General features: G+C 53.4%; 3 protein-coding genes across 3 annotated transcripts in view; all 3 read right to left on the bottom strand.

Annotated features, from left to right (window-relative positions):
- Positions 1-22,044, bottom strand: part of LOC104323151 (protocadherin gamma-C5-like) — a 181,597-nt gene that overhangs the window by 62,768 nt on the left and 96,785 nt on the right. The window lies entirely within an intron of this gene.
- Positions 1,299-6,757, bottom strand: LOC138682289 (protocadherin gamma-A2-like). The gene has a single exon (XM_069772338.1). The coding sequence runs from the start codon at positions 5,963-5,965 to the stop codon at positions 2,756-2,758; it is 3,210 nt and encodes a 1,069-aa protein (XP_069628439.1). The 5' UTR covers positions 5,966-6,757; the 3' UTR covers positions 1,299-2,755.
- Positions 8,543-12,404, bottom strand: LOC138682278 (protocadherin gamma-B5-like). The gene has a single exon (XM_069772322.1). It carries the CDS (start codon positions 11,866-11,868, stop codon positions 9,400-9,402), a length of 2,469 nt encoding a protein of 822 aa, XP_069628423.1. The 5' UTR covers positions 11,869-12,404; the 3' UTR covers positions 8,543-9,399.

Here is a 22,044-nt window from a genome sequence, read left to right as displayed (position 1 = left end):
TCTCTCTTTACAGCTGTAAACTTCAAAGGCACGTACAGGACACTTGAAGCAACTCTAACAGCTGCCATCTTCTGCATAGTTTCAGAAGGGAGGAGTGGAGGGAAGGTGTTTTAAGATTGTTCTTATTTCTCATTTTCCTACCCTGACTTTAACTGGCAATAGGTTAAATTCATTTCCCCAAGTCATGTCTGGCTTGCCGGTGTCCTGGTTTCAGCTGCGATATAGTTAACTGTCCTCCTAGTAGCTGGTACAGTGCTATGTTTTGAGTTCAGTATGTGAAGAATGTGGATAACACTGATGTTTTCAGTTGTTGCTCAGTAGTGTTTAGACTATAGTCAAGGATTTTTCAGCTTCTCATGCCCAGCCAGGGCACCTGACCCAAACTGGCCAACAGTATATTCCATACCATGTGACGTCCCATCTAGTTTAGGAACTGGGAGGTGGGGGGCAGGGATTCGCCGCTCGGGGACAGGCTGGGTGTCGGTCGGCGGGTGGTGAGCAATTGCCCTGCGCATCATTTGTACATTTCAATCCTTTTATTACTACTGTTGTCATTTTATTAGTGTTATCATTATCATTATTAGTTTCTTCTTTTCTGTTCTATTAAATCGTTCTTATCTCAACCCAGGAGTTTTACTTCTTTTCCTGATTTTCTCCCCCATCCCACTGGATGGGGGGGGAGTGAGTGAGCGGGCGGCTGCGTGGTGCTTAGTTGCTGGCTGGGGTTAAACCACGACAGCCGGTGATGGTAATTGCTGAGTGATCTCCCTGTCCTTACCTCAACCCATGAGCCTTTCATCATATTTTCCCTCCACAGTTCAGTTGAGGACGGAGAGTATAAAAGCAGCTAGTTGGGCACCTGGCAGCTTTCCAAGGCTAACCCACCACATCTTGGCAGCTGTAAACCTTCAAGGGATGGGTGGAAACTACTTCCTCACCCTGACAACCTGTCAGTCTTTTAACCTTTTAGTGTTTTGAGGATTACCAGCCAAAGTGAGGCCCAGCTTCAGACCTGGCCAAAGAAAGGAGGCATTAATGGGAACCCTACAGGAGTGGAAGAATCGTAGCTTCACATTTCAGATTGTGTTAGCTGTAGTAGGTACACAGAAAAGGGAACCACCTGCTAATAAGTACACAGGAGGCTCACACAGCAGCTCACACCATAGACCATAGCTGTATTCCCACTAATAGTTAATTTGGATGATAAAAAAGGGGAAAGACTTGGAACCACAACTGTGGGCCTCATCTAACAACTAGGACAAACTTTAAACCTACCCTTTAGCCATTCCACACTGTACCACAGCAAAGTCTTCCAGCTGCCCTGTCTCTGTACAGGCAGAACTTCAACCTGCCCAAAGAGCATGCAACAGGAAAGCCACCTCTGCAGACAGACAGCATTGAAAGAAACGTTGGGCACACGGTGTCTCAGAATCCAAGCATTGCAACATGGACAAATGCAAAGAGATCTTTCTGCTCATCCCATACAATTTCATTAAGCATTAAAATTTCTAAAGGTCATGCGTGACACAGACCTCAGTTAAAGACCCAGTCATCAAAGTCTCAGCTCAAAGGCAACATCATCCTTCTTCAACACACGGGCAACTTGGAAGATATGTTACACTACCACATTGTTGCAAAGTTTACATCTATGCTTCATAACCACCATTCCCAGGAAACATCATGCAACAGGAAAGCACACTGATGAACCCACAACTCGGACAGATGGAGTCCAAGCAAGGCAATATCCCAAAAATGAGACACCTTCAGGCTCAGTTTCAGAACACCAACAATAAACCCTGGGAATCAACAAAACACATGCCATGTCTCCACCAGCACCTCCTCACACACAGCACCATCTTGAAAATCTCCTCAAACCCTTCACAGGTTGCGTGGTTGTCCTTGACCTTCATCATTTGCAGATAGACTCCACCCAAAGAAATGCTGCACAGACAACTTCTCCTTACCAGGGAGAATATTTGACTTCTCAGCATGGGCATGTGACAAGCAAGAGCATTTCTTCCAGTAGTATTTTAAGGGAACACTTCTCTGAAAGTCTCTCTCTTCACAGCTGAAAGCATGAAAGGCACGTAGGGGACAGTCAGCCAAATGTAACACACGTGGTCTTCCACACATTCTCAGACACAAAGGCCCATCTCCACTTCTTTACAACAAGCATGTCGGGACGTTAACACACACAGAAGGGAAGGGATGACAACATACTCTTCTAGATTATAGCATAACTCAGGTGTTTAGTAGGTTACAAAACCAGGGCTGGCTCCTCCCAGAGCTCCCTTTAGGGCACTTGCCATAAGTATAGAATTAAGCTGTTAGTTAGAAACATCTCCACAACGTGCAAGCACATAGGAGGACCTGCCAGGGCTCCCTATGCAGCTGGAACAACGTGTCTGACTTGGGCCAAACTTACTTGGGAAGCCAATACTCACATTGCATGATACTACAGATGGGCACCGAACAGGGAAAGGAGCAAACCAGATCTCTTGTGTCCTTCCACAGCCCCGCACAAACACCTCCCAAGACTCTCGTCTCCAAGCCGTCACAACTTGCCTGGTGTTCGTTGACCCTCATAGTTTGCAAGCACTTGTCATCAAAGGGCCAGAACCCAGACCATTTGTCCTCAACATGCACCACTACCACACCACGGACCTCGCCGAGATTTCGCTACGTCTCCGTACTGAGAAGGAAGATACATTGCCTGCTCACTAGCCTTCGGGAAAGAAACCTCGGGGCTCTAAAATTAAAAGAGGAGCTGTCCTCTGGGAGAGGCTGGGTCAGTGAACAGCGTGTAACACATCAGCGACGTGACAAAAGCAGCAAGCCCCGCTGAGAGGAAGCTCCAGCAGGCAACAGCAGCCTCCCGCTTCTCCTGCCTCCCGCAGCAACGGTCACGCTGAGCCGCGATCCCACGCTCACCTCCCGGGAGCACGAGGCGCCAGCGCCCCGCGCGTGGCTGAGCGAAGCTTTGCCTTCCCGCTACCTCCACCTCCCGAGGCAGGAGGCAGAAGACGGGGGGGAAAGGGCGGAGAAGCAGCGGAGGGAAGCGCCGCGCCGCGCCGCGCCGCGCCGCGGAGAAGGGCTGGTGGGAGGAACTCACCGGGGGAGCGGCGGGGTCCGCGCGGCGGGCGCCGGCAGGGTCCTCCCCGAGCAGCGGCGCGGGCTCGTCGGGCGGCGGCCGGGCCGGGAGGGTGTCGCAGCAGCTGCCGCCCGACAAGCGGAGCTGGCTCTTGCGCGAGTCGGCGGTGAGCGACACCTCGTGCGAGTAGGAGTGCAGGAAGGCGCGGACGCCGTCGATGCCCACGAAGTGCGAGGCCGGGACGCCGCGCAAGGCGCCGCTGCCCGCCGCCAGCAGCTGCGAGCGGCGCCAGCGCCGCAGGCGCAGCGCCAGCAGCAGCAGCAGGAAGGCGAGGAAGAGGCAGGACACGGCCGCCACGGCCACCACCAGCCACCGCGTCAGGCTGCCGGCCGGCTCGCCCGGCGCCGCCGCCGCCGCGCTGCCCAGCTCCGACAGCAGCTCGGCCACGCTCTCGGCCAGCACCACCGTCAGCGTGGCCGTGGCCGACAGCGCCGGCCGCCCGTGGTCCTTCACCACCACCACCAGGCTCTGCCGCGCCGCGTCGCGGGCCAGCGGGAAGCGCGCCGTCCGCACCTCGCCGCTGTGCAGCCCCACGCGGAACAGCCCCGGCTCCGTCGCCTTGGCCAGCTCGTACGACAGCCACGCGTTCTGCCCCGCGTCCGCGTCCACCGCCACCACCTTGGCCACCAGCGCCCCGGGCTCCGCCGAGCGCGGCGCCAGCTCCACGCCCGCCCAGCCCGCGCCCGGCGCCGGCGCCGGCGGCGGGTACAGCACCTGCGGCGCGTTGTCGTTCTCGTCCACGATCACGAGCCGCACCGACACGTTGCTGCTCAGCGCCGGCGCGCCGCCGTCCTCCGCCCGCACCCACAGCCCCACCTCGCGCACCTCCTCGTAGTCGAAGGAGCGCAGCGCGTACAGCGCGCCCGTCTCCGCCTGCACCGACACGTAGGACGACAGCGGCGCGCCCCGCACCCGCCCCTCCGACAGCCGGTACCGCACGCGCGCGTTCTGCCCCCAGTCCGCGTCCGCCGCCCGCACCGTCAGCACCAGCGCGCCCGCCGCGTTGTTCTCGGGCAGCCGGGCGCTGTAGCGCGCCTCCGCGAACACCGGCGCGTTGTCGTTCACGTCCAGCACCCGCAGCGCCAGCACCGCGCTGCTCCACAGCGCCGGCGACCCGCCGTCCGCCGCCCGCACCGTCACGTTGTACTCCGCCACCTCCTCCCGGTCCAGATCCCTCGCCGTCACCACGCTGTAGTAGCTGCCCTGCGAGCTCCGCAGCCGGAACGGGACGCCCCCGTCCAGCGAGCACCGCACCTCGCCGTTCGCCCCCGAGTCCCGGTCCTGCACGTGCAGCAGGGCCACCACCGTCCCCGGCGGCGCGTCCTCCGAGATCGCGCTCAGCGCCGACCGCACCGAAATCTCGGGCGCGTTGTCGTTCACGTCTGTCACCGTGATCGCGACTTTGGCCGTGTCGAAAAGCTCTCCTCCGTCCCGTGCCTGCACCTCCAGTTCGTGCGAGTCGCCTTCCTCAAAGTCCAGGGTCTGCACCAATGTGATCGATCCCGATTCGGTGTCCAGATAGAAAATCTTTGAAGCTTTCTCTGTGATTTTCTTCAATGAGTATTTCACGTGCCCGTAGATACCCTCGTCGGCGTCGGTGGCCGTGACGGTGACGAGGACGGAGCCCACGGGCACGTCCTCCGGCACACGCAGCGTGTACTCCGCCTGGCTGAACACGGGCGCGTTGTCGTTCGCGTCCAGCACCGCCACGCGGATCCGCGCCGTGCCCGTCCGCGCCGGCTCTCCGCCGTCGCTCGCCCTCAGCACCAGCTCGTGAAACGCCGCCTCCTCCCGGTCCAGCGCCTTCGCCAGCACCAGCTCGGGACGCTGCTCCCCTCCGGGGCCCGCCTGCACGGCCAGCGAGAAGTGCTCGTCGCCGCTCAGCTCGTAGCTCTGCAGCGAATTCGCTCCCGAGTCCGGGTCGTGGGCCTCGGCCAGGGGAAACCGCGACCCTGGGGATGTCGTCTCGCTCATTCTCTCCTCCAGCTCGATTTCCTTGAAGCTCGGCGCGTTGTCGTTAATGTCCGTGATTTCCACTTCGATTTCGTAAACCTGCATTTCTCCCTCCACTATCACCTCACAGCGCAGCACGCATCGCTGCACACCCTCGCAGACTTGCTCTCTGTCTATCCTCTCCGCCGTCACCAAATGTCCCGTCTTCCCGTGCAGAGCGAAATACTGCGTCCTCCCGTCGGAGACAACACGGACGCCGCGTTCGCGGAGCGCCGGCAGCTCCAGCCCCAGGTCCTTGGCCACGTCGCCCACGAACGAGCCCTTCGGCATCTCCTCGGGAACCGAGTAGCGCAGCTGCCCCCACGCCGCCTCCCACGCCGCCACCAGGACGCACCACAGCAGGGCTCGCTCCCGCCGGCCCCAGCGCCTCCCCGCCGCGCACATCTCCGCCGCGGCCCCGCCGGCCCCGCACCGCCGCCGCAAGCTCTTCCCAGGCGCTTCCCTCTCAGGCTCCGCTTCCCTCTCAGGCTCCGGCCCCGGATCGCCGCTCCCGGCCGCTGCCGCCGGCCCCTCCGCCTCGCTGCAGCACGGCTCCGCACCGCGGGGACGCTCGCAGACCGCCCGGCCGCCGAGCCAGCCAGCCAGCCAGCGAGCGAGCGAGCCGGGCCGCAGCGGGCGGGGCTGCCGGCAGCGCTCCGGCCTTCCTCTCGCTCCTCCTCGGTCAACAGCGGCGCCCGCAGCCTCCTCCCGGCACTGCAGGCACCCAGCGCTGCCGAGCGCTGCCCGCCCTGCCTTTCCCGCGGGCAGCGGGCGGGGACGGCACCGTCGCCACGGGGACAGCGGGGCCCGTCCAGCGGTCATCTCCTGCGCTGCCTTTTCGCCAGCCCATCTCTCCTTCCACCCGCGAGGCGATCACGACCAGGAGGAAGGCAGAGGCCTCCCGCCGCCGTGCTGTTCCGAACGCACGGGAAATATCACTTGCTAACGCCGAGACATGGCAAGTAAAATAACGTCTCTTCGTCTCACATGCACATGATTACGAGCCTCATCCCATTAGTCCGAAGGCACAATCTCCAACCCAAATTTGTGTAGTTGTCATGCCTGAATGACTGGTACAGGGAGAGCAAGAGGAAACAGGCTCTGAAATACAAACCGGGATATTCAGACACACACACCGTCCCCCCATGCCCCCCCCGCCGTGAACCAGAGTTAGGAACCCAAGCGGCAGGAACTTTGCTTTAAAGACCTCCGTTCCTAAGGAGCACGCTTGGAATTAACTACCCCACGACCATTGACTGAGACTAGACATTTAAAGGCTGAAGCGTGGCCGAAGCAGGCACATGTATCCACTTGGAAAGAAAGAGGACCTTTAAGCTCGCAGGGAACCCCAATTCAATATGGAGAAGAAATAGCGAAACTTTTACTGGCAGTTCTTCTACCCGAGGAAGTTCCAATAACACATTGTGAAACCCTTCAGAAGGGGAATAGTGAAATTATTAAGTCGAAAAGCGGATCAAGTGGCAAAACAAGCAGCTCTCAAAGAGTCAACAGTTGAGGGAGCCTTAATTCCAGCACCTCGTTTAGAACCATCACCTCCACAATATACTGAGAGAGAAGGTCAATTGCCAGAACAATTAGATTGTTCTAAGAATGATCAGGGATGGTGGGTGACACCTTTAATGCAACTGATATCTTCTGAAAAGATGATGAAAATTCTACTTAAAACATTGCATCGAGAAACACATTCAATAGCAAATGCTATTGGTAGCAAATTGGTTGCAAATAGCAAATAACAAATTGCTATTGACTGCCAAAAAGAGAGCTTGCAGGACGAAAAATGCAAAATCTGACAGACATAATAGTTAAGAGACGTGCTATTTGTTGTGCTAATCACCCCAAAAATTACCAAGAGGGTTACAGGAGAAGCTGTGAAACAAGGAGTAATTCCTGGGGAACACTGTCAAATAGATGTTATGTCATTACCAAGGTGTACTTCATACAGATATTTATTGGTGATAGTAGATACCTTTTTTGGTTCGCCAGAGGCCTTTCCCTGTCATACCAAGAAGGCTAGAGAAATCATTAAGGCCTTATCAAAAGAAATTCTCCCTAGGTTTGATATTCCAGAAGGTCTATCTTCTGATATAGGACCCCATTTCATTGTAGAAATCGTAGAGGGAATTTCTAGGTTTTGGGCTAATAAAGGAAATTTACAGGCCCCGTGGAATCCACAGTCTACTGGTAAAGTAATCTTGTAGGAATATAAGACCGACAATAGAGACAGGGTGCTTGAATAAAATCCCTCATGAGTTCGGATTCTCGCTGACTGGATGGCTACAGAGTTTAGTACAGAACCTAACCATTTTGGTTATTACAGTGATTTTTGTTTGTATGTTGTTTCGTTGTCTCAAGAGTTTCATCATGAGACAGGCATCTCAACCATATGCTTTAGTTATTATTTAAAATAAGGAAACTATTAGTACACACGATGTAAAGTTTAGTAACTATCTATCAGACAATGGGGCTTCATGTTTATGTCATAAAAGGTAAAGGATTGTGGTCTGGTCAATAAACCTTGAAGAATCACCTATAACTGCCAAGAGAGAGTAAGAAGTAGGTAAGAGGCAATTCCTACAGGGGGAGATCGCGACCACCGACTCATTGACCAGCTACTGAAATGAGACCACCTACTCAAAAGAAGACCATGAAGGAGAAAGACCGAGTCTGCGCAATAATTTACGTGACAGGCGAAGAAGAAAGAACCAAACGTTAAGGGAAATTATAATGAATATGTATCATTCAATTAGATAAACGTGGGGAGTTTTGAGACAAAGGTGTGCTGTCTTGAGACAGGCACCCGTTCATGCGCAACCATGAAATTAATTTATAAATACCTCGACACTGTGTGGTATTGGCTTGCAGGCCGGGTAAACGAACCCCGTTTGTGGGACAACAATAAGGAACACGCTGGACATTAACTACACCGCGACCATTGGCTGAGATTAGACATTCAAAGGCTCAGAAGGTGGGGTCAATCAACTGAGAATCTAAGCCACCTGAGCCGTTACCTTAACCTCTAACACGACTTTCTGTATTCGTCGTGCTTGAATGACTGCTACAAGGAGAGCAAGAGAAAACAGGCTCTGAAATACAAAACGTCATATTCGGACACACATCCCACACACACCCCGGAAAAGCAAGGATATCAGGCTCATGAACCCACGCTACAGGAACTTTCCTTGAAATACTCCCGTTCATACCGCCCATTCTGTGGGTGGAGGGTGACTGCAGCCATACGACACCTTTGCGTTGCTCCCAGTTTTTCTTCTGCGCCTATTTTCCCGCTAGTCGTCAAGTCCCGACAGTATTTGAGAACGGGATGAGAGCAATGGAGTGCTTCAGTGACGACACTGACCTAACGGCTACAGCATTAAACTGTTGGAAGACCTACAGAGGCAGCGAATACCGAAACAGGAAAGTTAACGGACTTGAATGGGTGATTTCCCATGAGGCCACATAAATTAAGGGTCTGCATGCTTCATAGGCATTTACACCTAAACAATTAATTCGATAACGTGAAGGAATCGGCGAGGAAGGGGCGATGACGACCAGAAAGAAATGACACGCCTCCCGTGGTTGTGTTATTTCTACCGCAGGGATTAATGTTTCTGTTACGGTGATACAATGTAGAGATAAAGTGCTCTTAATATTCCGTGCAGGGCATTACGAGTCTTGGCCCGTTAGTTCAAAAGCAGAATCTGCACCACCAGTTGCACAGCAATGAGCAGCAGTCGTGCTTGCACGACTTTTCCCTCACCCTTTCCGCAGATCAAAAGTGTGTCACACGGGAACGACACCAGCCACATTAGTTTCCCAAACCCCCAGCCATAGCACAAGGCAGCAATGAAGATCCCCCCTCACAAGGAGTCCTCCTCAGGGACGGCCCTTCGCTCTCGACTTCGTTGCTTTTCGGCTGCACACCGGAGGCCGCTCTCAATCAGCCTCCATTTCGCCCCACTTTGTTTTTTCGGGTTTGTTTTGTTTTGTTTTTACAGCCTTACACGGTACAGACCGTGCTTACACTTAGGACTTGCTGCTCCACTCGAGAGCAACTCAGCAGCAGGCAGCGATGCACGTGCCCCCTCTGTTCGGGGCTCTATCACAAAAAAAGAAAACAACTAGCACATAGCACAGCCTTAGCGTTGGCCCTTTCATTCGTTCGTGGAATGACAGCGCGTCAGCAGGCGCCCAAGCGGCCGAAGGACGAGCAAGAGCCCACGCCCCTCGGCGTGAGGTTAGGAAAGGCTCAGAGACAAGGACTGCGCGGGCTTACAGACCTGCGGGGCCTCGGCGTCCGCGGGCGGCTCTCCCGCGCCGGCGCTGCTGGTCGGGCTCCGCTTCCCGCAGGGCTCCGCGCCGAGAAGCTCCTCCGCGGCCAGGCTGGGCAGCGGCGGCGGCGGCCAAGCGCCCTCGGCGACGGCGCGGCCCGGCGCCACGCACAGGTTGTAGGAGTAGGGCAAGGTGCCCTCGCAGAAGTCGGCCGGGAAGGCGGCGCCGGCCACGGAGAAGCGCTGCGCGCCCAGGCAGCGCAGGACGGCGGGCGGCCCGGCCCGGCGCACCCGCGCCAGCACGGCCAGCGCCACGCTCAGCAGGAAGAGGGCGGAGAGGAGCGCCAGCGCCAGCACCAGGTAGAACTGCAGCTCCGCCGGCGAGTCGGCGCCCGCCGCCCGCTCGCTCAGCTCCGGCAGCGCCTCCTGCAAGCTCTCGGCCAGCACCACGTGCAGCGTGGCCGTGGCCGACAGCGCCGGCTGCCCGTGGTCCTTCACCACGGCCACCAGCCGCTGCTTCGCCGCGTCCCTCTCCGACACGGCCCGCGCCGTCCGCACCTCGCCGCTGTGCAGCCCCACGCGGAACAGCGCCGGCTCCGGCGCCTGCACCAGCTCGTACGACAGCCACGCGTTGCGCCCCGCGTCCGCGTCCACCGCCACCACCTTGGCCACCAGGTACCCGGCCTCGGCCGACCGCGGCACCACCTCGAACGGGGCCGCGGCCGGGGCCGCCCCCGCGCCCGCCGCCGGCCACAGCACCCGCGGCGCGTTGTCGTTGCGGTCCAGCACGAAGACGCGCACCGTCGCCGTCGAGCTCCGCGCCGGCGCCCCGCCGTCCTGCGCCCGCACCGCCACCGCGAACTCGCGGCACTGCTCGTAGTCGAAGGAGCGCTGCGCGTACACCGTGCCGCTCCGCGCCTCCACCGACACGTACGGCGCCGCGCCCGCGCTGCCGCCCACCAGCCAGTAGCTGACGCGCCCGTTGGCGCCCGCGTCCGCGTCCCGCGCGCGCACGCGCAGCACCGGCGCGCCCGCCGCGTTGTTCTCCGCCACGTAGGCGCTGTAGGCGGCCTCCTCGAACACCGGCGCGTTGTCGTTCACGTCCGACACCTCCAGCACCAGCGCCGCGCGGCTGGAGAGCGCCGGGCTGCCCCGGTCCCTGGCCACCACCGCCACCCGGTGCTCGGCCGCCTGCTCCCGGTCCAGCGCGCTCGCCGTCACCACCTTGTACGAGCCGCCCGACGACGCCACGATCGACAGCGGCGCCTCACCCGACAGCTCGCACGACACCTGACCGTTCTCCCCGGAGTCCCGGTCCCGCACTTTCAACAGGGCCACCACCGTGCCGGCCGGCGCGTCCTCGGGCACCGGGCTCGACACCGACAACATCGTGATTTCGGGCGCATTGTCGTTCTCGTCCGTGATGTCTATCTGCACGTTGCAGTGCGCCACCAGACCGCCCCCGTCCCTCGCCTCCAGGGCGAAGCTGTATTTGCTCTTCTCCTCGAAATCGAGGGGCCCCGCCGTCCTGACCTCGCCGCTGTCGCTGTCAACACTGAACAATGCGCGGACGCCGTCCGGCACATTGCTGAAGGAGTAGGAGACCCGCCCGTTGGAGCCCGCGTCTGCATCCGTGGCCCGCACCCGCAGCACCAGCGACCCCGCTGGAAGGTTCTCGCGCACTCGTGCCTCGTAGTTGCTTTTACTGAACACGGGAGCGTTGTCGTTGGCATCCGTCACGTTGACATGAACCTGGACAGTCCCGGACCTCACGGGGTCGCCGCCATCCACCGCCGTCAGCACCAGCTGAAAGGAACTCTGCTTCTCCCGGTCCAGCGCTCTCTCCAGCACTAATTCCGGCTGCTTGCTTCCATCCGGGCTCTCTTTCACGGCCAGGGTGAAGGACGGGTTGCTGGTGAGCTGGTAAGTCAGGAGCGCGTTGCTGCCCACGTCCGTATCTCGGGCCATCTCCAGCGGAAAACGAGCCCCGGGAAGTGTCCATTCACTGATCTCTATGTCCAAAACAGCCTTGCTGAAGGCTGGGGCGTTGTCGTTGATGTCCTGGATGGCCACCTCGACGTGGAAAACGTTGAGCGGGTTCTGCACCAGCGCCTCGAAGCTGACGGAGCAGGACGCCGCCTCGCCGCACATCTCCTCCCGGTCCAGCCTCTCGCTCACGTAGAGGTTCCCGCTCTCCCCGCTCACGCCGAAGTACTGCTTCTCGGCGCTGAGCCGCAGCTGGCGTGCCGGCAGGTCGGCCGGGCTCAGCCCCAGGTCCCGCGCCAGCGGCCCCACCAGCGAGCCTCTGCCCAGCTCCTCGGGGATGGCGTAGCGGACCCGCTCCGGCGCCGCCCGGCAGCACAAGCCCAGCAGCAAAGCGGGCAGCAGCACTCGCCCGGCTGCTCGCCCGCGGCTCTGCCTCTGCCTGCCCGCCATTCTGGGCAGCGCTCGCCGCGCTCCTCCCTCCTGCCGCTGCCCTGCGTCCCTTCCAGCCACTCTCCGCAGCGAGCGCAGGGCCCGCCGGAGGGCAGCGATCTCGGCGCCGGCTCGGACGCCGCTGCTCCCCGCGCCGCGCCGCCTCTCGCCTCTGCTGCCCGTGCCGCTGCCGCTCCGGCCGGCGCCGTGCGAGCGAGCAGCCTGCGGGGGCAGGACGCTGCGGCGGCTGCGGCTCCGGCTGCGGCTCCGGCTGCGGCTCCAGCGCCGCTCCGCCCTGGCCAACAGCGGCACCCGGAGGCGCCGTGACGCCACCGCAGCCGGCTGATGGCCGCGCTCGCTCACGGCGGCCCGGGCTTTCCATCTGTACGCGTCAAGCTTGGCGGTCTCTCCTTTAATACGAAAGGACACTCAGAGGCACGGACGTCATGCTTAGCAGGAACGCTAGCCATTATAATACAACCGTCGTCTCCTACTCAAGAAGGATTTTGAGGCCGCAGTAGACTTTTAAAGTAGTGATACACTCTGTCACGTACTTTTACGTCTTCTGGCGTGAGTTGGTATGCAAACTAAGAGGGAAATGTCTGCGACAGAGCAATAAAGAAGTTTTTCCGTGCATGATTTAAGTCTTTCCTGATGTTTCATCTTCCTGCCCACGTGTGTCTCGGAAGCCCACGCAAAAAGGGTGAATTTCATTTTACTCTGAAATGCTCAGGATTGATTCTGATTGAGAACAACAGCTAACACTGATGGAGAGATGTGAAGCCTAAAGGTAGTGGACCTGAACTCAGGCCAATGTCACTGTACATGCCTGGCAGAGAAGAACAGTGCGCAGAACCGTGTCAGCTCTTTGCCATGTGCACATCCTGACGCTGACTCCTCTTCCATCCAGAAAAACCTTCAGTGCTCTTGCTGGAAACGCCAAAGTCTGAGGCCTGCCATAAGGCTCGATTCTGTATTTTTCTCTCTCTGTGATTTTGGGAGCTTCTAGGGAAAAGTCCCACCATCTGGCCAGTCCATGCAAGGACTGCCTGATCAGCTGAAAGCTTGTCAACGATTTCTGGTGATTAATATACAAACCCAAAACCTCCATCTGACCTCATTGGGGCAGGTACTTCAGTGCTGTGATTTGCAGTTGCTCTGCCACAAGTCGCTGAGGCCTCAAGGTGTAAGCTAGGCAAGTTGCAGTGATTTAGAAGGGTTTGCTAGGCCTCTCTTGCCTTTACTGCATGGCATGACTTTACTAGGCACCACGTGTTCCTTTAATGAGAACAACAAAACTCAGCAGCACTTAATTAAACCAAAGAAGCCAAAACAAGTACCTCTCACTAAGCAATTTGGGGCTGGTGATTTGCTACTGTGACACATCCAGGCCTGTGCAGGCTAGGAAATCACACAGAGGGACACGTAGCCTTGTAGTCCTCAGAGACATAAGAACAAGCCACAGGTAGGTGGGATTGGCCAGCAGTACTCTACACCAGTCTGTACCACCTTCCTGAGTAGCCAGCTTGCCAGAGGGGGATCAGAGGTGACTGCTGCTATGCAATAATGCTCATTGGTCTTCATTAGTGCTCGTTATCCACTTGGAGTAAGCGATGGGTAGGGGGGTGTGCAAGTGTTCTCCACGAGTTCCTTCCTGCAAAGCAGCAGCTCAAATCTCTCAGCCATTTCTGATGATTAATAAACAAAACCAAACACTCTGACTTGCTCCACTGAGATAAGTATTTGTCTGCTGGAATGTACAGAGGCTTGGCCGCAACGCTGCCTTGAAAATTCATCTCCCAGAGCACCTGGAAGTGACTGAGGTGTGAACCCACAAGCAAAGCCCTGAAGTCTTACTTTGGATTACATAGTATGGGGGGTGGCTTTTGGAAATCTGTCAGTCCTTGTGACTTCTTCTACTGCGTAAATGTGTTATCAAAGGTCTTTATGTAGGTATAAGGGCATGTGAGAGACTTAGTTTTCACTTCTGTTTAATTTTCCTTACACAAAAAAGTCTTGTCTTCACATGGTTCTCGAGGGAAGTCAATGTTTGCTGCAAAACAACACTCGGTTCCAACTGCAAAAGAACAATCCACAAGTGGAAAACATGAACCATGACCTTCTGGGAAACAAAGCCTGAAGGCAGATTAAAGGATAGGAAAATGTAATTACCACTTTGATGAAAGTCTCCATCAAAATGTTACATGGAGAAATACACGGATAGAGGAGGTTTCACACAGGAATTACAAGACGTTCCACCCCTACATCATTGTTCTCATTTCTCTCCAACCCCACGCAACTTGCAGGTTAGCTTCGGACCCTCATAACTGGCACACACATGTCATGAGAGATTAATGCATCACGATTATACCAAGAAAGGACATACTTCTGTCTGCTCACTACTATTCTCAGAAGAAACGTAAGTATTCAAAAGCACACGAGAGTTAACATGGCCAAACTAAAAGACGAGCCGTCACCCAACAGAGACTGGGTCATCAAACTCTTTGCTTAGGAGAAATCTCTTCTCCTCTTTTATCACACGCACTGTTCCACAGAGATGCAACTTCCTCAAAGGTCATGTTTACATCTATTCACCCATCACAAAACCAGAACACAGATGTACCCCCCTTACATCTCCTGCCTTCCACACCAGCTGTAACATGAGCAAGAGGCACTAACACACAAGGCATTGCTAAATGAAGATATGCCACTACTTATAACTAAAACTACATACATAGAACACCAGGGGGCAGGGAGGGGGCAAGAAAAGGAAAAAAAAAATGAGGCAGACAATGCAGGGAAGCATTAAAAGTACTGTCAGAGAAACTCACCAGGAAGATGTCTCAGTCTTCACTGTGGGCATGGAAATTCATCCCCCAGAGCACCTGGGAGCCGTTGCGTTCTCAAGCTGCACGTGCAACCCTAAAGTCTTACTCTGGACTGCAGAGTAGGGGGGGGCCTTTTATGAAAAACTCATCAGCTCTCATCACTTCTTCTCCTCTGTGGCCTGCTCGTCTCCCACAAGTCTGAAGCCATAAGTGGAAACACCTAATCAGAGGCCACTTTCTCAAGCTAAGTCTTCTGAGAAAGTATAACAGATTCTCTTTTAGCTTCTGCTTTCTTTTTCTCATACATAAAATTCTGTCTTCCAGTGGCTGAGGGCTTGCCAGGGGATGTAAGGATTTGCTGCAGAACAACACTCTGAGTCTCCAAAGATAAAGAACTATCCAGAAATGGGGCAAAATGAACCATGACCTTCCAGGAAACAAAGGCATGAAAGACAGTGTAATTACAACTATGAGGAAACTCTACATCGCAGATGTTACAGGGAGATGAAGATGGATAAAGGAGGTTCCACGCAGGATCTAACCGTGTATCATTTTTCTGCAGGGAGAGTTATTGTACAAACACTTTACTGCTGGAGGACTGTTATTGCCTTTCAGGACAGGGGAACCAGGATCACAGCATGAATGGCACAGGCCTTGGCACCAGGCATGAAATGAAACCTTTCCTCAGCCAAAGCCACATTGACCAACCAATTTTCCTGCTTGGGAGCCAGCCTGCTGGCTCTGCATTCGCAGCCTTTATTTGCACCATGGACAACATCCAAGGTTTGGCCATGTATCAGCCACAGGCAAAAGAGCATTTCACTAGGCAACACTGTAGAGAAACAGAAGTCTATCCAAGTCTTTGTCTTGGCAGCTCTAAACCTTCAAGGTATGGATGGAAAGTTCAAGATATGGATGGACAAAAATCCTGTATTTATGACATAGCAACTACAGCCCTTCAGGGAAATGCTTTTCTACCCTCATCTGTACATCAACATCTCCACCCTCACCCCGATAGGCAAGGAAGGGGCTACCTCCAAGAATGGAATAAACCATGAGAAATAGCTGCAGCAAGAACACAGATAAATCATGCCTGGAGAAAATTAATCCATCCCACTAATCCTGCCATTTCTGTAGCAGCCTTCCTCCAAAAGGTGGGAGGGCAGACAGGGAGAGTCCCTTCTTTCTTTACGCAGAGCAAACTCTCATTTCTCTATTCATGGAACCGCACACTCATTTCCTTTCGGACTTCCATTATAAAACCAGCAATAACCAACAGCTATGTGTCCAATGCTATCAATCGGGTCCAAGTGCATCCCAATGGGAAAAAGCATTGAGAAAGGAAAACAAGCTCTGCAACACAAAGCTGACCATGTCGCAGAGTCCGTTATGCAGAGTCAGGCAATTTCACTAGAGATCAAAAGGTTTCAGGAATGCCAGTTTTAGTTTCTACCATTTTACTCAGCACAAACAGAGTCAACTTGCTGCTCTGAATGGACGGTGGTTACACTGTTCCTTCTTTTGTTCCTTCCTAGAGACACAGAGCAGCACTTCCCTTCCACGTCACCCAGGGAAACCCAGGAGAAAGAGGACAGAGGTTCAGAAAGGCTCAAGGAAAACAGTGAGAGAGCGTGGGCTTATAGACATGTGGCCCCTCAGTGTCCGTGGGCAGCTCTTCTGTTCTCGTGCTGGTGCTCAGGCTCCACTTCCCACAGGTGTCCCCGCCAAAAAAGTCCTCTGCTAGCAGGAGAACCTTCATCGTTCTACAGGCACAGTTATTGCGCTGTCCTGACTTCAGCTGGGATAGAGTTAATTTTCGTTCTAGTAGCTGATAACAGTGGTATGGTTTGGATTCAGTATAAGACTGTTGAGAACACACTGATGTTTTCATTGGTTGCTAAGTAGTGTTTAGACCAAGTCAAGGATTTTTCAGCTTCTCATGCCCAGCCAGCAAGAAGGCTGGCAGGGTACAAGAAGCTGGGAGGAGACACACAGCCAGCACAGCTGACCCAAACTGGCCAAAGGGGTATTCCCTACCATGTGATGTCATGCCTAGTATATAAATTGGGGGGAGTGGGGCTGGGGAGGGGGTCGCTGCTTGGCAACTAACTACCATTTTTATAATTGTTACTGTTATCATTATTAGTTTGTTCCTTTCTGTTCTATTAAACTGTTCTTATCTCAAGCCATGAGTTTTCTCTTTTTTTCCCCTGATTCCCTCCCCCATCCCACTGGGTGGGGGGGAAGGGAGTGAGTGGCTGCGTGGTGCTTAGTTGCTGGCTGGGGTTAAACCACAACATGCACAAACACTTCATTATTGTTAGAGGACTACCATTATCTTTCAGGACAGGGAAACCAGGATCACAGCATGGATGGCACAGGCCTTGGCACCAGGCATGAAATCAAACCATTGCCCAGACAAAGCCACATTGACCCACCTATTTTCCTGGTTCAAAGGCAGCCTCTCACCCTCCTTGCTCTGCATTCACAGCCTGTAGTTGAACCATGGATAACATCTAACTCTTGGCCGTATGTTGGCCACAGGTAAAAGCGCATTTCATTCAGCAACATTTCAGGGAAACAGAAGTATATTAAAGTCTTTGTGTTGTGTATCGAATCTGCATGGCCAAGTTTTCACAGCAGAGAGCCTAAGGGGTTGGCTTCTGTGAGAAGATGCCAGAAGCTTCCCTCATGTATGACGGAGCCAGTTCCAGCTGGCTCCAAGATGGACCCACTGCTGGCCAAATTGAGCCAATCAGCAACAGTGGTAGCACCTCTGTGATAACATATTTAAGAAGAGTTAAAACCTGCTGCACAACAGCAGCTGGGAGAGAGGAGTGAGAATGTGTGAGAGAAACAACGATGCAGACACCAAGGTCAGTGAAGAAGGAGGTGCTCCAGGTGCTGGACCAGAGATTCCCCTGCAGCCTGTGACAAAGACCATGGTGACGCAGGTTCTCCCCCTGCAGCACATGGAGGTCCATGGTGGAGCAGATATCCACCCTGCAGCCCATGGAGGACCCCACGCCGGAGCAGGTGGATGTGCCCTGAAGGAGGCTGTGAGCATGTGGAGAGCCCGTGCTGGAGCAGGCTCTTGGAAGAACATGGCACTCTGTGTGGAGGATTGCACGCTGGACCAGGTCTTCTGGCAGCGCAGGACCTGTGACCCTTGCAGGTGACCTACGCTGGAGCAGTCCATTCATGAAGGACTGCACCCCATGGAAAGGACCCATGCTGGAGCAGTTTATGAAGATCTGCAGCTTGTGGGAAGGACTTGGTCAGTGAAGTTTGTAAAGGACTGTCTCCCATGGGTGGGAACCCTCGCTGGAGCAGGGGAAGAACGTGAAGACAAAGGAGTGGCAGAGACAAACCATGATGAACTGGCCACAACCCCCATTCCCTGTCCCCCTGCACCTATCAGGGGAAGGAGGTAGAGAAATTGGCAGTGAAGTAGAGCCTGGGAAGAAGGAAGGAGTGGGGGGAAGGTGTTTTAAGTTTGTTCTTGTTTCTCATTATCCTACTCTGACTTTAGCTGGCAATACATAAAATTAATTTCCCTGAGTCAAGACAGGTTTGCCTGTGAAAGTAACTGCTGAATGATCTCTCCCTGTCCTTATCTCAACCCATAAGCCTTTTGTCATATGTTCTCTCTGCAGTCCAACTTCAGACCTGGGCAAAGAAACAAAGCAGGAATGGGAAACCTCCACAAGTGAAGGCATCATAGCTTCACATTTCAGATTACATCAACTGTAGTAGGTACACAGAAAAGGTAAGTAGTTGCTAACAAGTCCACAGGAGGCTCAAACAGGAGCTCAAACCCAAAAACATAGCCACAGTTCTTCAACGTAATTTCTTTGGATGATGGCACGAGCCTTGTCACCAGGCATGAAATCAAACCCTTGCTCAGCCAAAGCCACACTGACCCACCTGTTTTCCTGGCTGGGAGCCAGCCTCCCACCCTTCTTGCTCTGCATTCACAGCCTTTAGTGGCACCACAGACAATATCCACTGTTTTGGCCATATGGCGACCACAGGCAAAAGAGCATTTCTTTCAGTGACATTGTAGGGAAACAGAAGCGTGCCAACGTCTTTGTCTTGGCAGCTGAACACCTTCAAGGTGTGGAAGGAAACTGCTTCCTCAGCCCAACAACTATAGGAGGTCTCTTCATGTTTTGAGGTTCCCAGTTTGTGGGCCGCAGTAGAGATGGTTCTCCCTTCTTACCCTACAGACAAGCGTGCCTGGGTGAGCACACGACCGTCTATGAAATGCTTCCTCTTTACAGCCGTAAACATCAAAGATTTGTACGGGAACTGCCCCTACACTCAGACAACTGGAACAGATGTGACTTTCCACATATGATCAGACACCCTGAGGTTGAGCTGTAGCTCATGACAACAAGCAAGGCAAGACTTAGGAATGTACAGCAGTCGATGGATTGGTGGAATAACATTTCTTGGGCCAAACTTACTGAGCAGAAGCAACTCATATTGCATAGTACTCCATCAGGCACGCCACTGTGTTAACTATGTCAAGCAAGGAAACGACCATCTGTTCTCCTATAGCCTGACACACAGAGCTCCCTTGTCTTCTCTCCAGCCCTACACAACTTGCAGGTTTGTTTCTGACCTTCACATAATAGGCAAAAACATATCAGGAGAGGATAATGCACTATGCTCATACCAAGAAGGGAGGTACATTTGTCTCCTCACGACCATTGTGAGAAGGAACAGGATTCTAAAGCACAGGAACCAAAGGCAAAAGAGCATTTCATTCAGTGACATTGTAGGGAAACAGAAGTGTGCCAAAGTCTTTGTCTTGGCAGCTGAACACCTTCAAGGTAGGGATGGAAACTGCTTCCTCAGCCCAACAGCTATAGGAGGTCTTTTCATGTTTTGAGGGTTCCCAGCCACAAGGAGGCCCAGCTTTAGACCTGGACAACAAGCAAGGCAAGAATGGGAAACCTACACAAGTGAAGGAATCATAGCTTAACATTTCAGCTTATGTCAACTGTAGTAGGTGCACAAGAAGGGTATCCAGTTGGGGAAAAGTCCACAGGAGGCTCACACAGGAGCTCACACCAAAGAGCAAGCCACAGTTCCTCAAAGTAATTCCTTTGGACAATAAAGAAGGGGAAATGCATGGAACCACAACTGTGGGGCTCATCTAACAACTAGGACAAACTGAACTTTTACACCACCTTTCCATCTTTTACACATTTCAAATTATACCACAGCAAACTTTTTCACCTGGCCTCTATTGGGACAGACAGAATTTTTCACCGTGCTCAAATATTACGCAACAGGAAAGCCACCTTCGCAGACAGATACCATTGAAACAAAAGTTGCATATGCAGCTTCTCCTTAATGAGAACAAGGATGACAACACAGACGTATGCAAAGAGATTTTTCTGTTCATTGCACTAATGTCAGATTTAGAAAATTGTGGTTTAGATTAGAAAAATCCTGTTCTAAATCAAGTTAGTTAATCATTTTCAACTTCAAACAATTTTAGTAATACCTACAGAAGTAGCCAAGGTCATTCCGACCCTTTCTGTTCTTTCCAGATTGATGTTACGTCCCTCTGGCAGGAAAATAAACCATTGACCCAGCACAGAGCGACTTAGTGGTCAAAGTGAGGAGGCAGTACCTCCCCAAATGACGACCAAAGAACACCTGAGATCCTGACGCATGTGGAGAAGGCCTTTGATGTGTCGTGGTTATATAATCCTCTGCATCTGCAGTAGATAGTCTGAATATGTACGAGGTAGGAGTAGTTTAATAAATTATATGCAATAGTTGCAGTATAAAAGAGACACACCTAATGAATCTGGTGTGCTTTGTTTGTGCAAAGTCCACCGAGCACGCAGGCCCCAACAAAAAGCAATATATCTCCTGAGTGTGTGAGATTGGTGCATCACACAGCAGGTAACGAATCCGCTTTTAGGACAACAACACTACTTTAAGGAAATGTAAAATATTCTCAATGGCATAAGCAACATGCAGCTCTGATAAAGACCCAGTTGTCAAAGTACCAGCTCAAAGACACCGCCATCCTACTTCAGCTCATTGGGCAACTGGGAAGGTACATGACTCTCAAATCTGAACAGAAAGTGTACGTCTGTGCTCAGTAACTGCCATTCCCAGGAAACATCATGCAACAGGAGAGCGCACTGATGAACCCACAACTTGGACAGCTGGAGTCCAAGCAAGGCAATATCCAAAAATGAGACACCTTTAGACTCAGTTTCAGAACACCAACAACAAAAAAACACATGCCATGTCTCCACCAGGACCTCCTCACACACGGCACCCTCTCGAGAATCTCCTCAAACCCTTCACAGGTCGCATGGTTGTCCTTTACCTTCATCATCTGCAGATAGACTCCACCCAAAGAAAAGCTGCACAGACAACTTCTCCTTTCCAGGGAGAATATTTGACTTCTCAGCATGGGCATGTGACAACCAAGAGCATTTCTTCCAGTAGTATTTTAAGGAAACACTTCTATGAAAGGCTCTCTCTCTTTACAGCTGTAAACTTCAAAGGCACGTACAGGACACTTGAAGCAACTCTAACAGCTGCCATCTTCTGCATAGTTTCAGAAGGGAGGAGTGGAGGGAAGGTGTTTTAAGATTGTTCTTATTTCTCATTTTCCTACCCTGATTTTAACTGGCAATACATTAAATTCATTTCCCAGAGCCACGTCTGGCTTGCCGGTGACGGTAATTGCTGAGTGATCTCCCTGTCCTTACCTCAACCCATGAGCCTTTCATCATATTTTCCCTCCACAGTTCAGTTGAGGACGGAGAGTATAAAAGCAGCTTGGTGGGCATCTGACAGCTTTCCAAGGCTAACCCACCACATCTTGGCAGCTGTAAACCTTCAAGGGATGGGTGGAAACTACTTCCTCACCCTGACAACCTGTCAGTCTTTTAACCTTTTAGTGTTTTGAGGATTACCAGCCAAAGTGAGGCCCAGCTTCAGACCTGGCCAAAGAAAGGAGGCATTAATGGGAACCCTACAGGAGTGGAAGAATCGTAGCTTCACATTTCAGATTGTGTCAGCTGTAGTAGGTACACAGAAAAGGGAACCACCTGCTAACAAGTACACAGGAGGCTCACACAGCAGCTCACACCATAGACCATACCTGTATTCCCACTAATAGTTAATTTGGACGATAAAAAAGGGGAAAGACTTGGAACCACAACTGTGGGCTTCATATAACAATGAGGACAAACTTTTAAACCTACCCTTTAGCCATTTCACACTGTACCACAGCAAAGTCTTCCAGCTGCCCTGTCTCTGTACAGGCAGAACTTCAACCTGCCCAAAGAGCATGCAACAGGAAAGCCACCTCTGCAGACAGACAGCA

Source organism: Haliaeetus albicilla, chromosome 27 (assembly GCF_947461875.1).
Source record: "Haliaeetus albicilla chromosome 27, bHalAlb1.1, whole genome shotgun sequence".
NCBI classification, from domain to species: Eukaryota; Metazoa; Chordata; class Aves; order Accipitriformes; family Accipitridae; genus Haliaeetus; species Haliaeetus albicilla.
The sequence above is the reverse complement of the archived record's forward strand: the minus strand, read 5'-3'. Positions and strand labels throughout refer to the sequence as shown.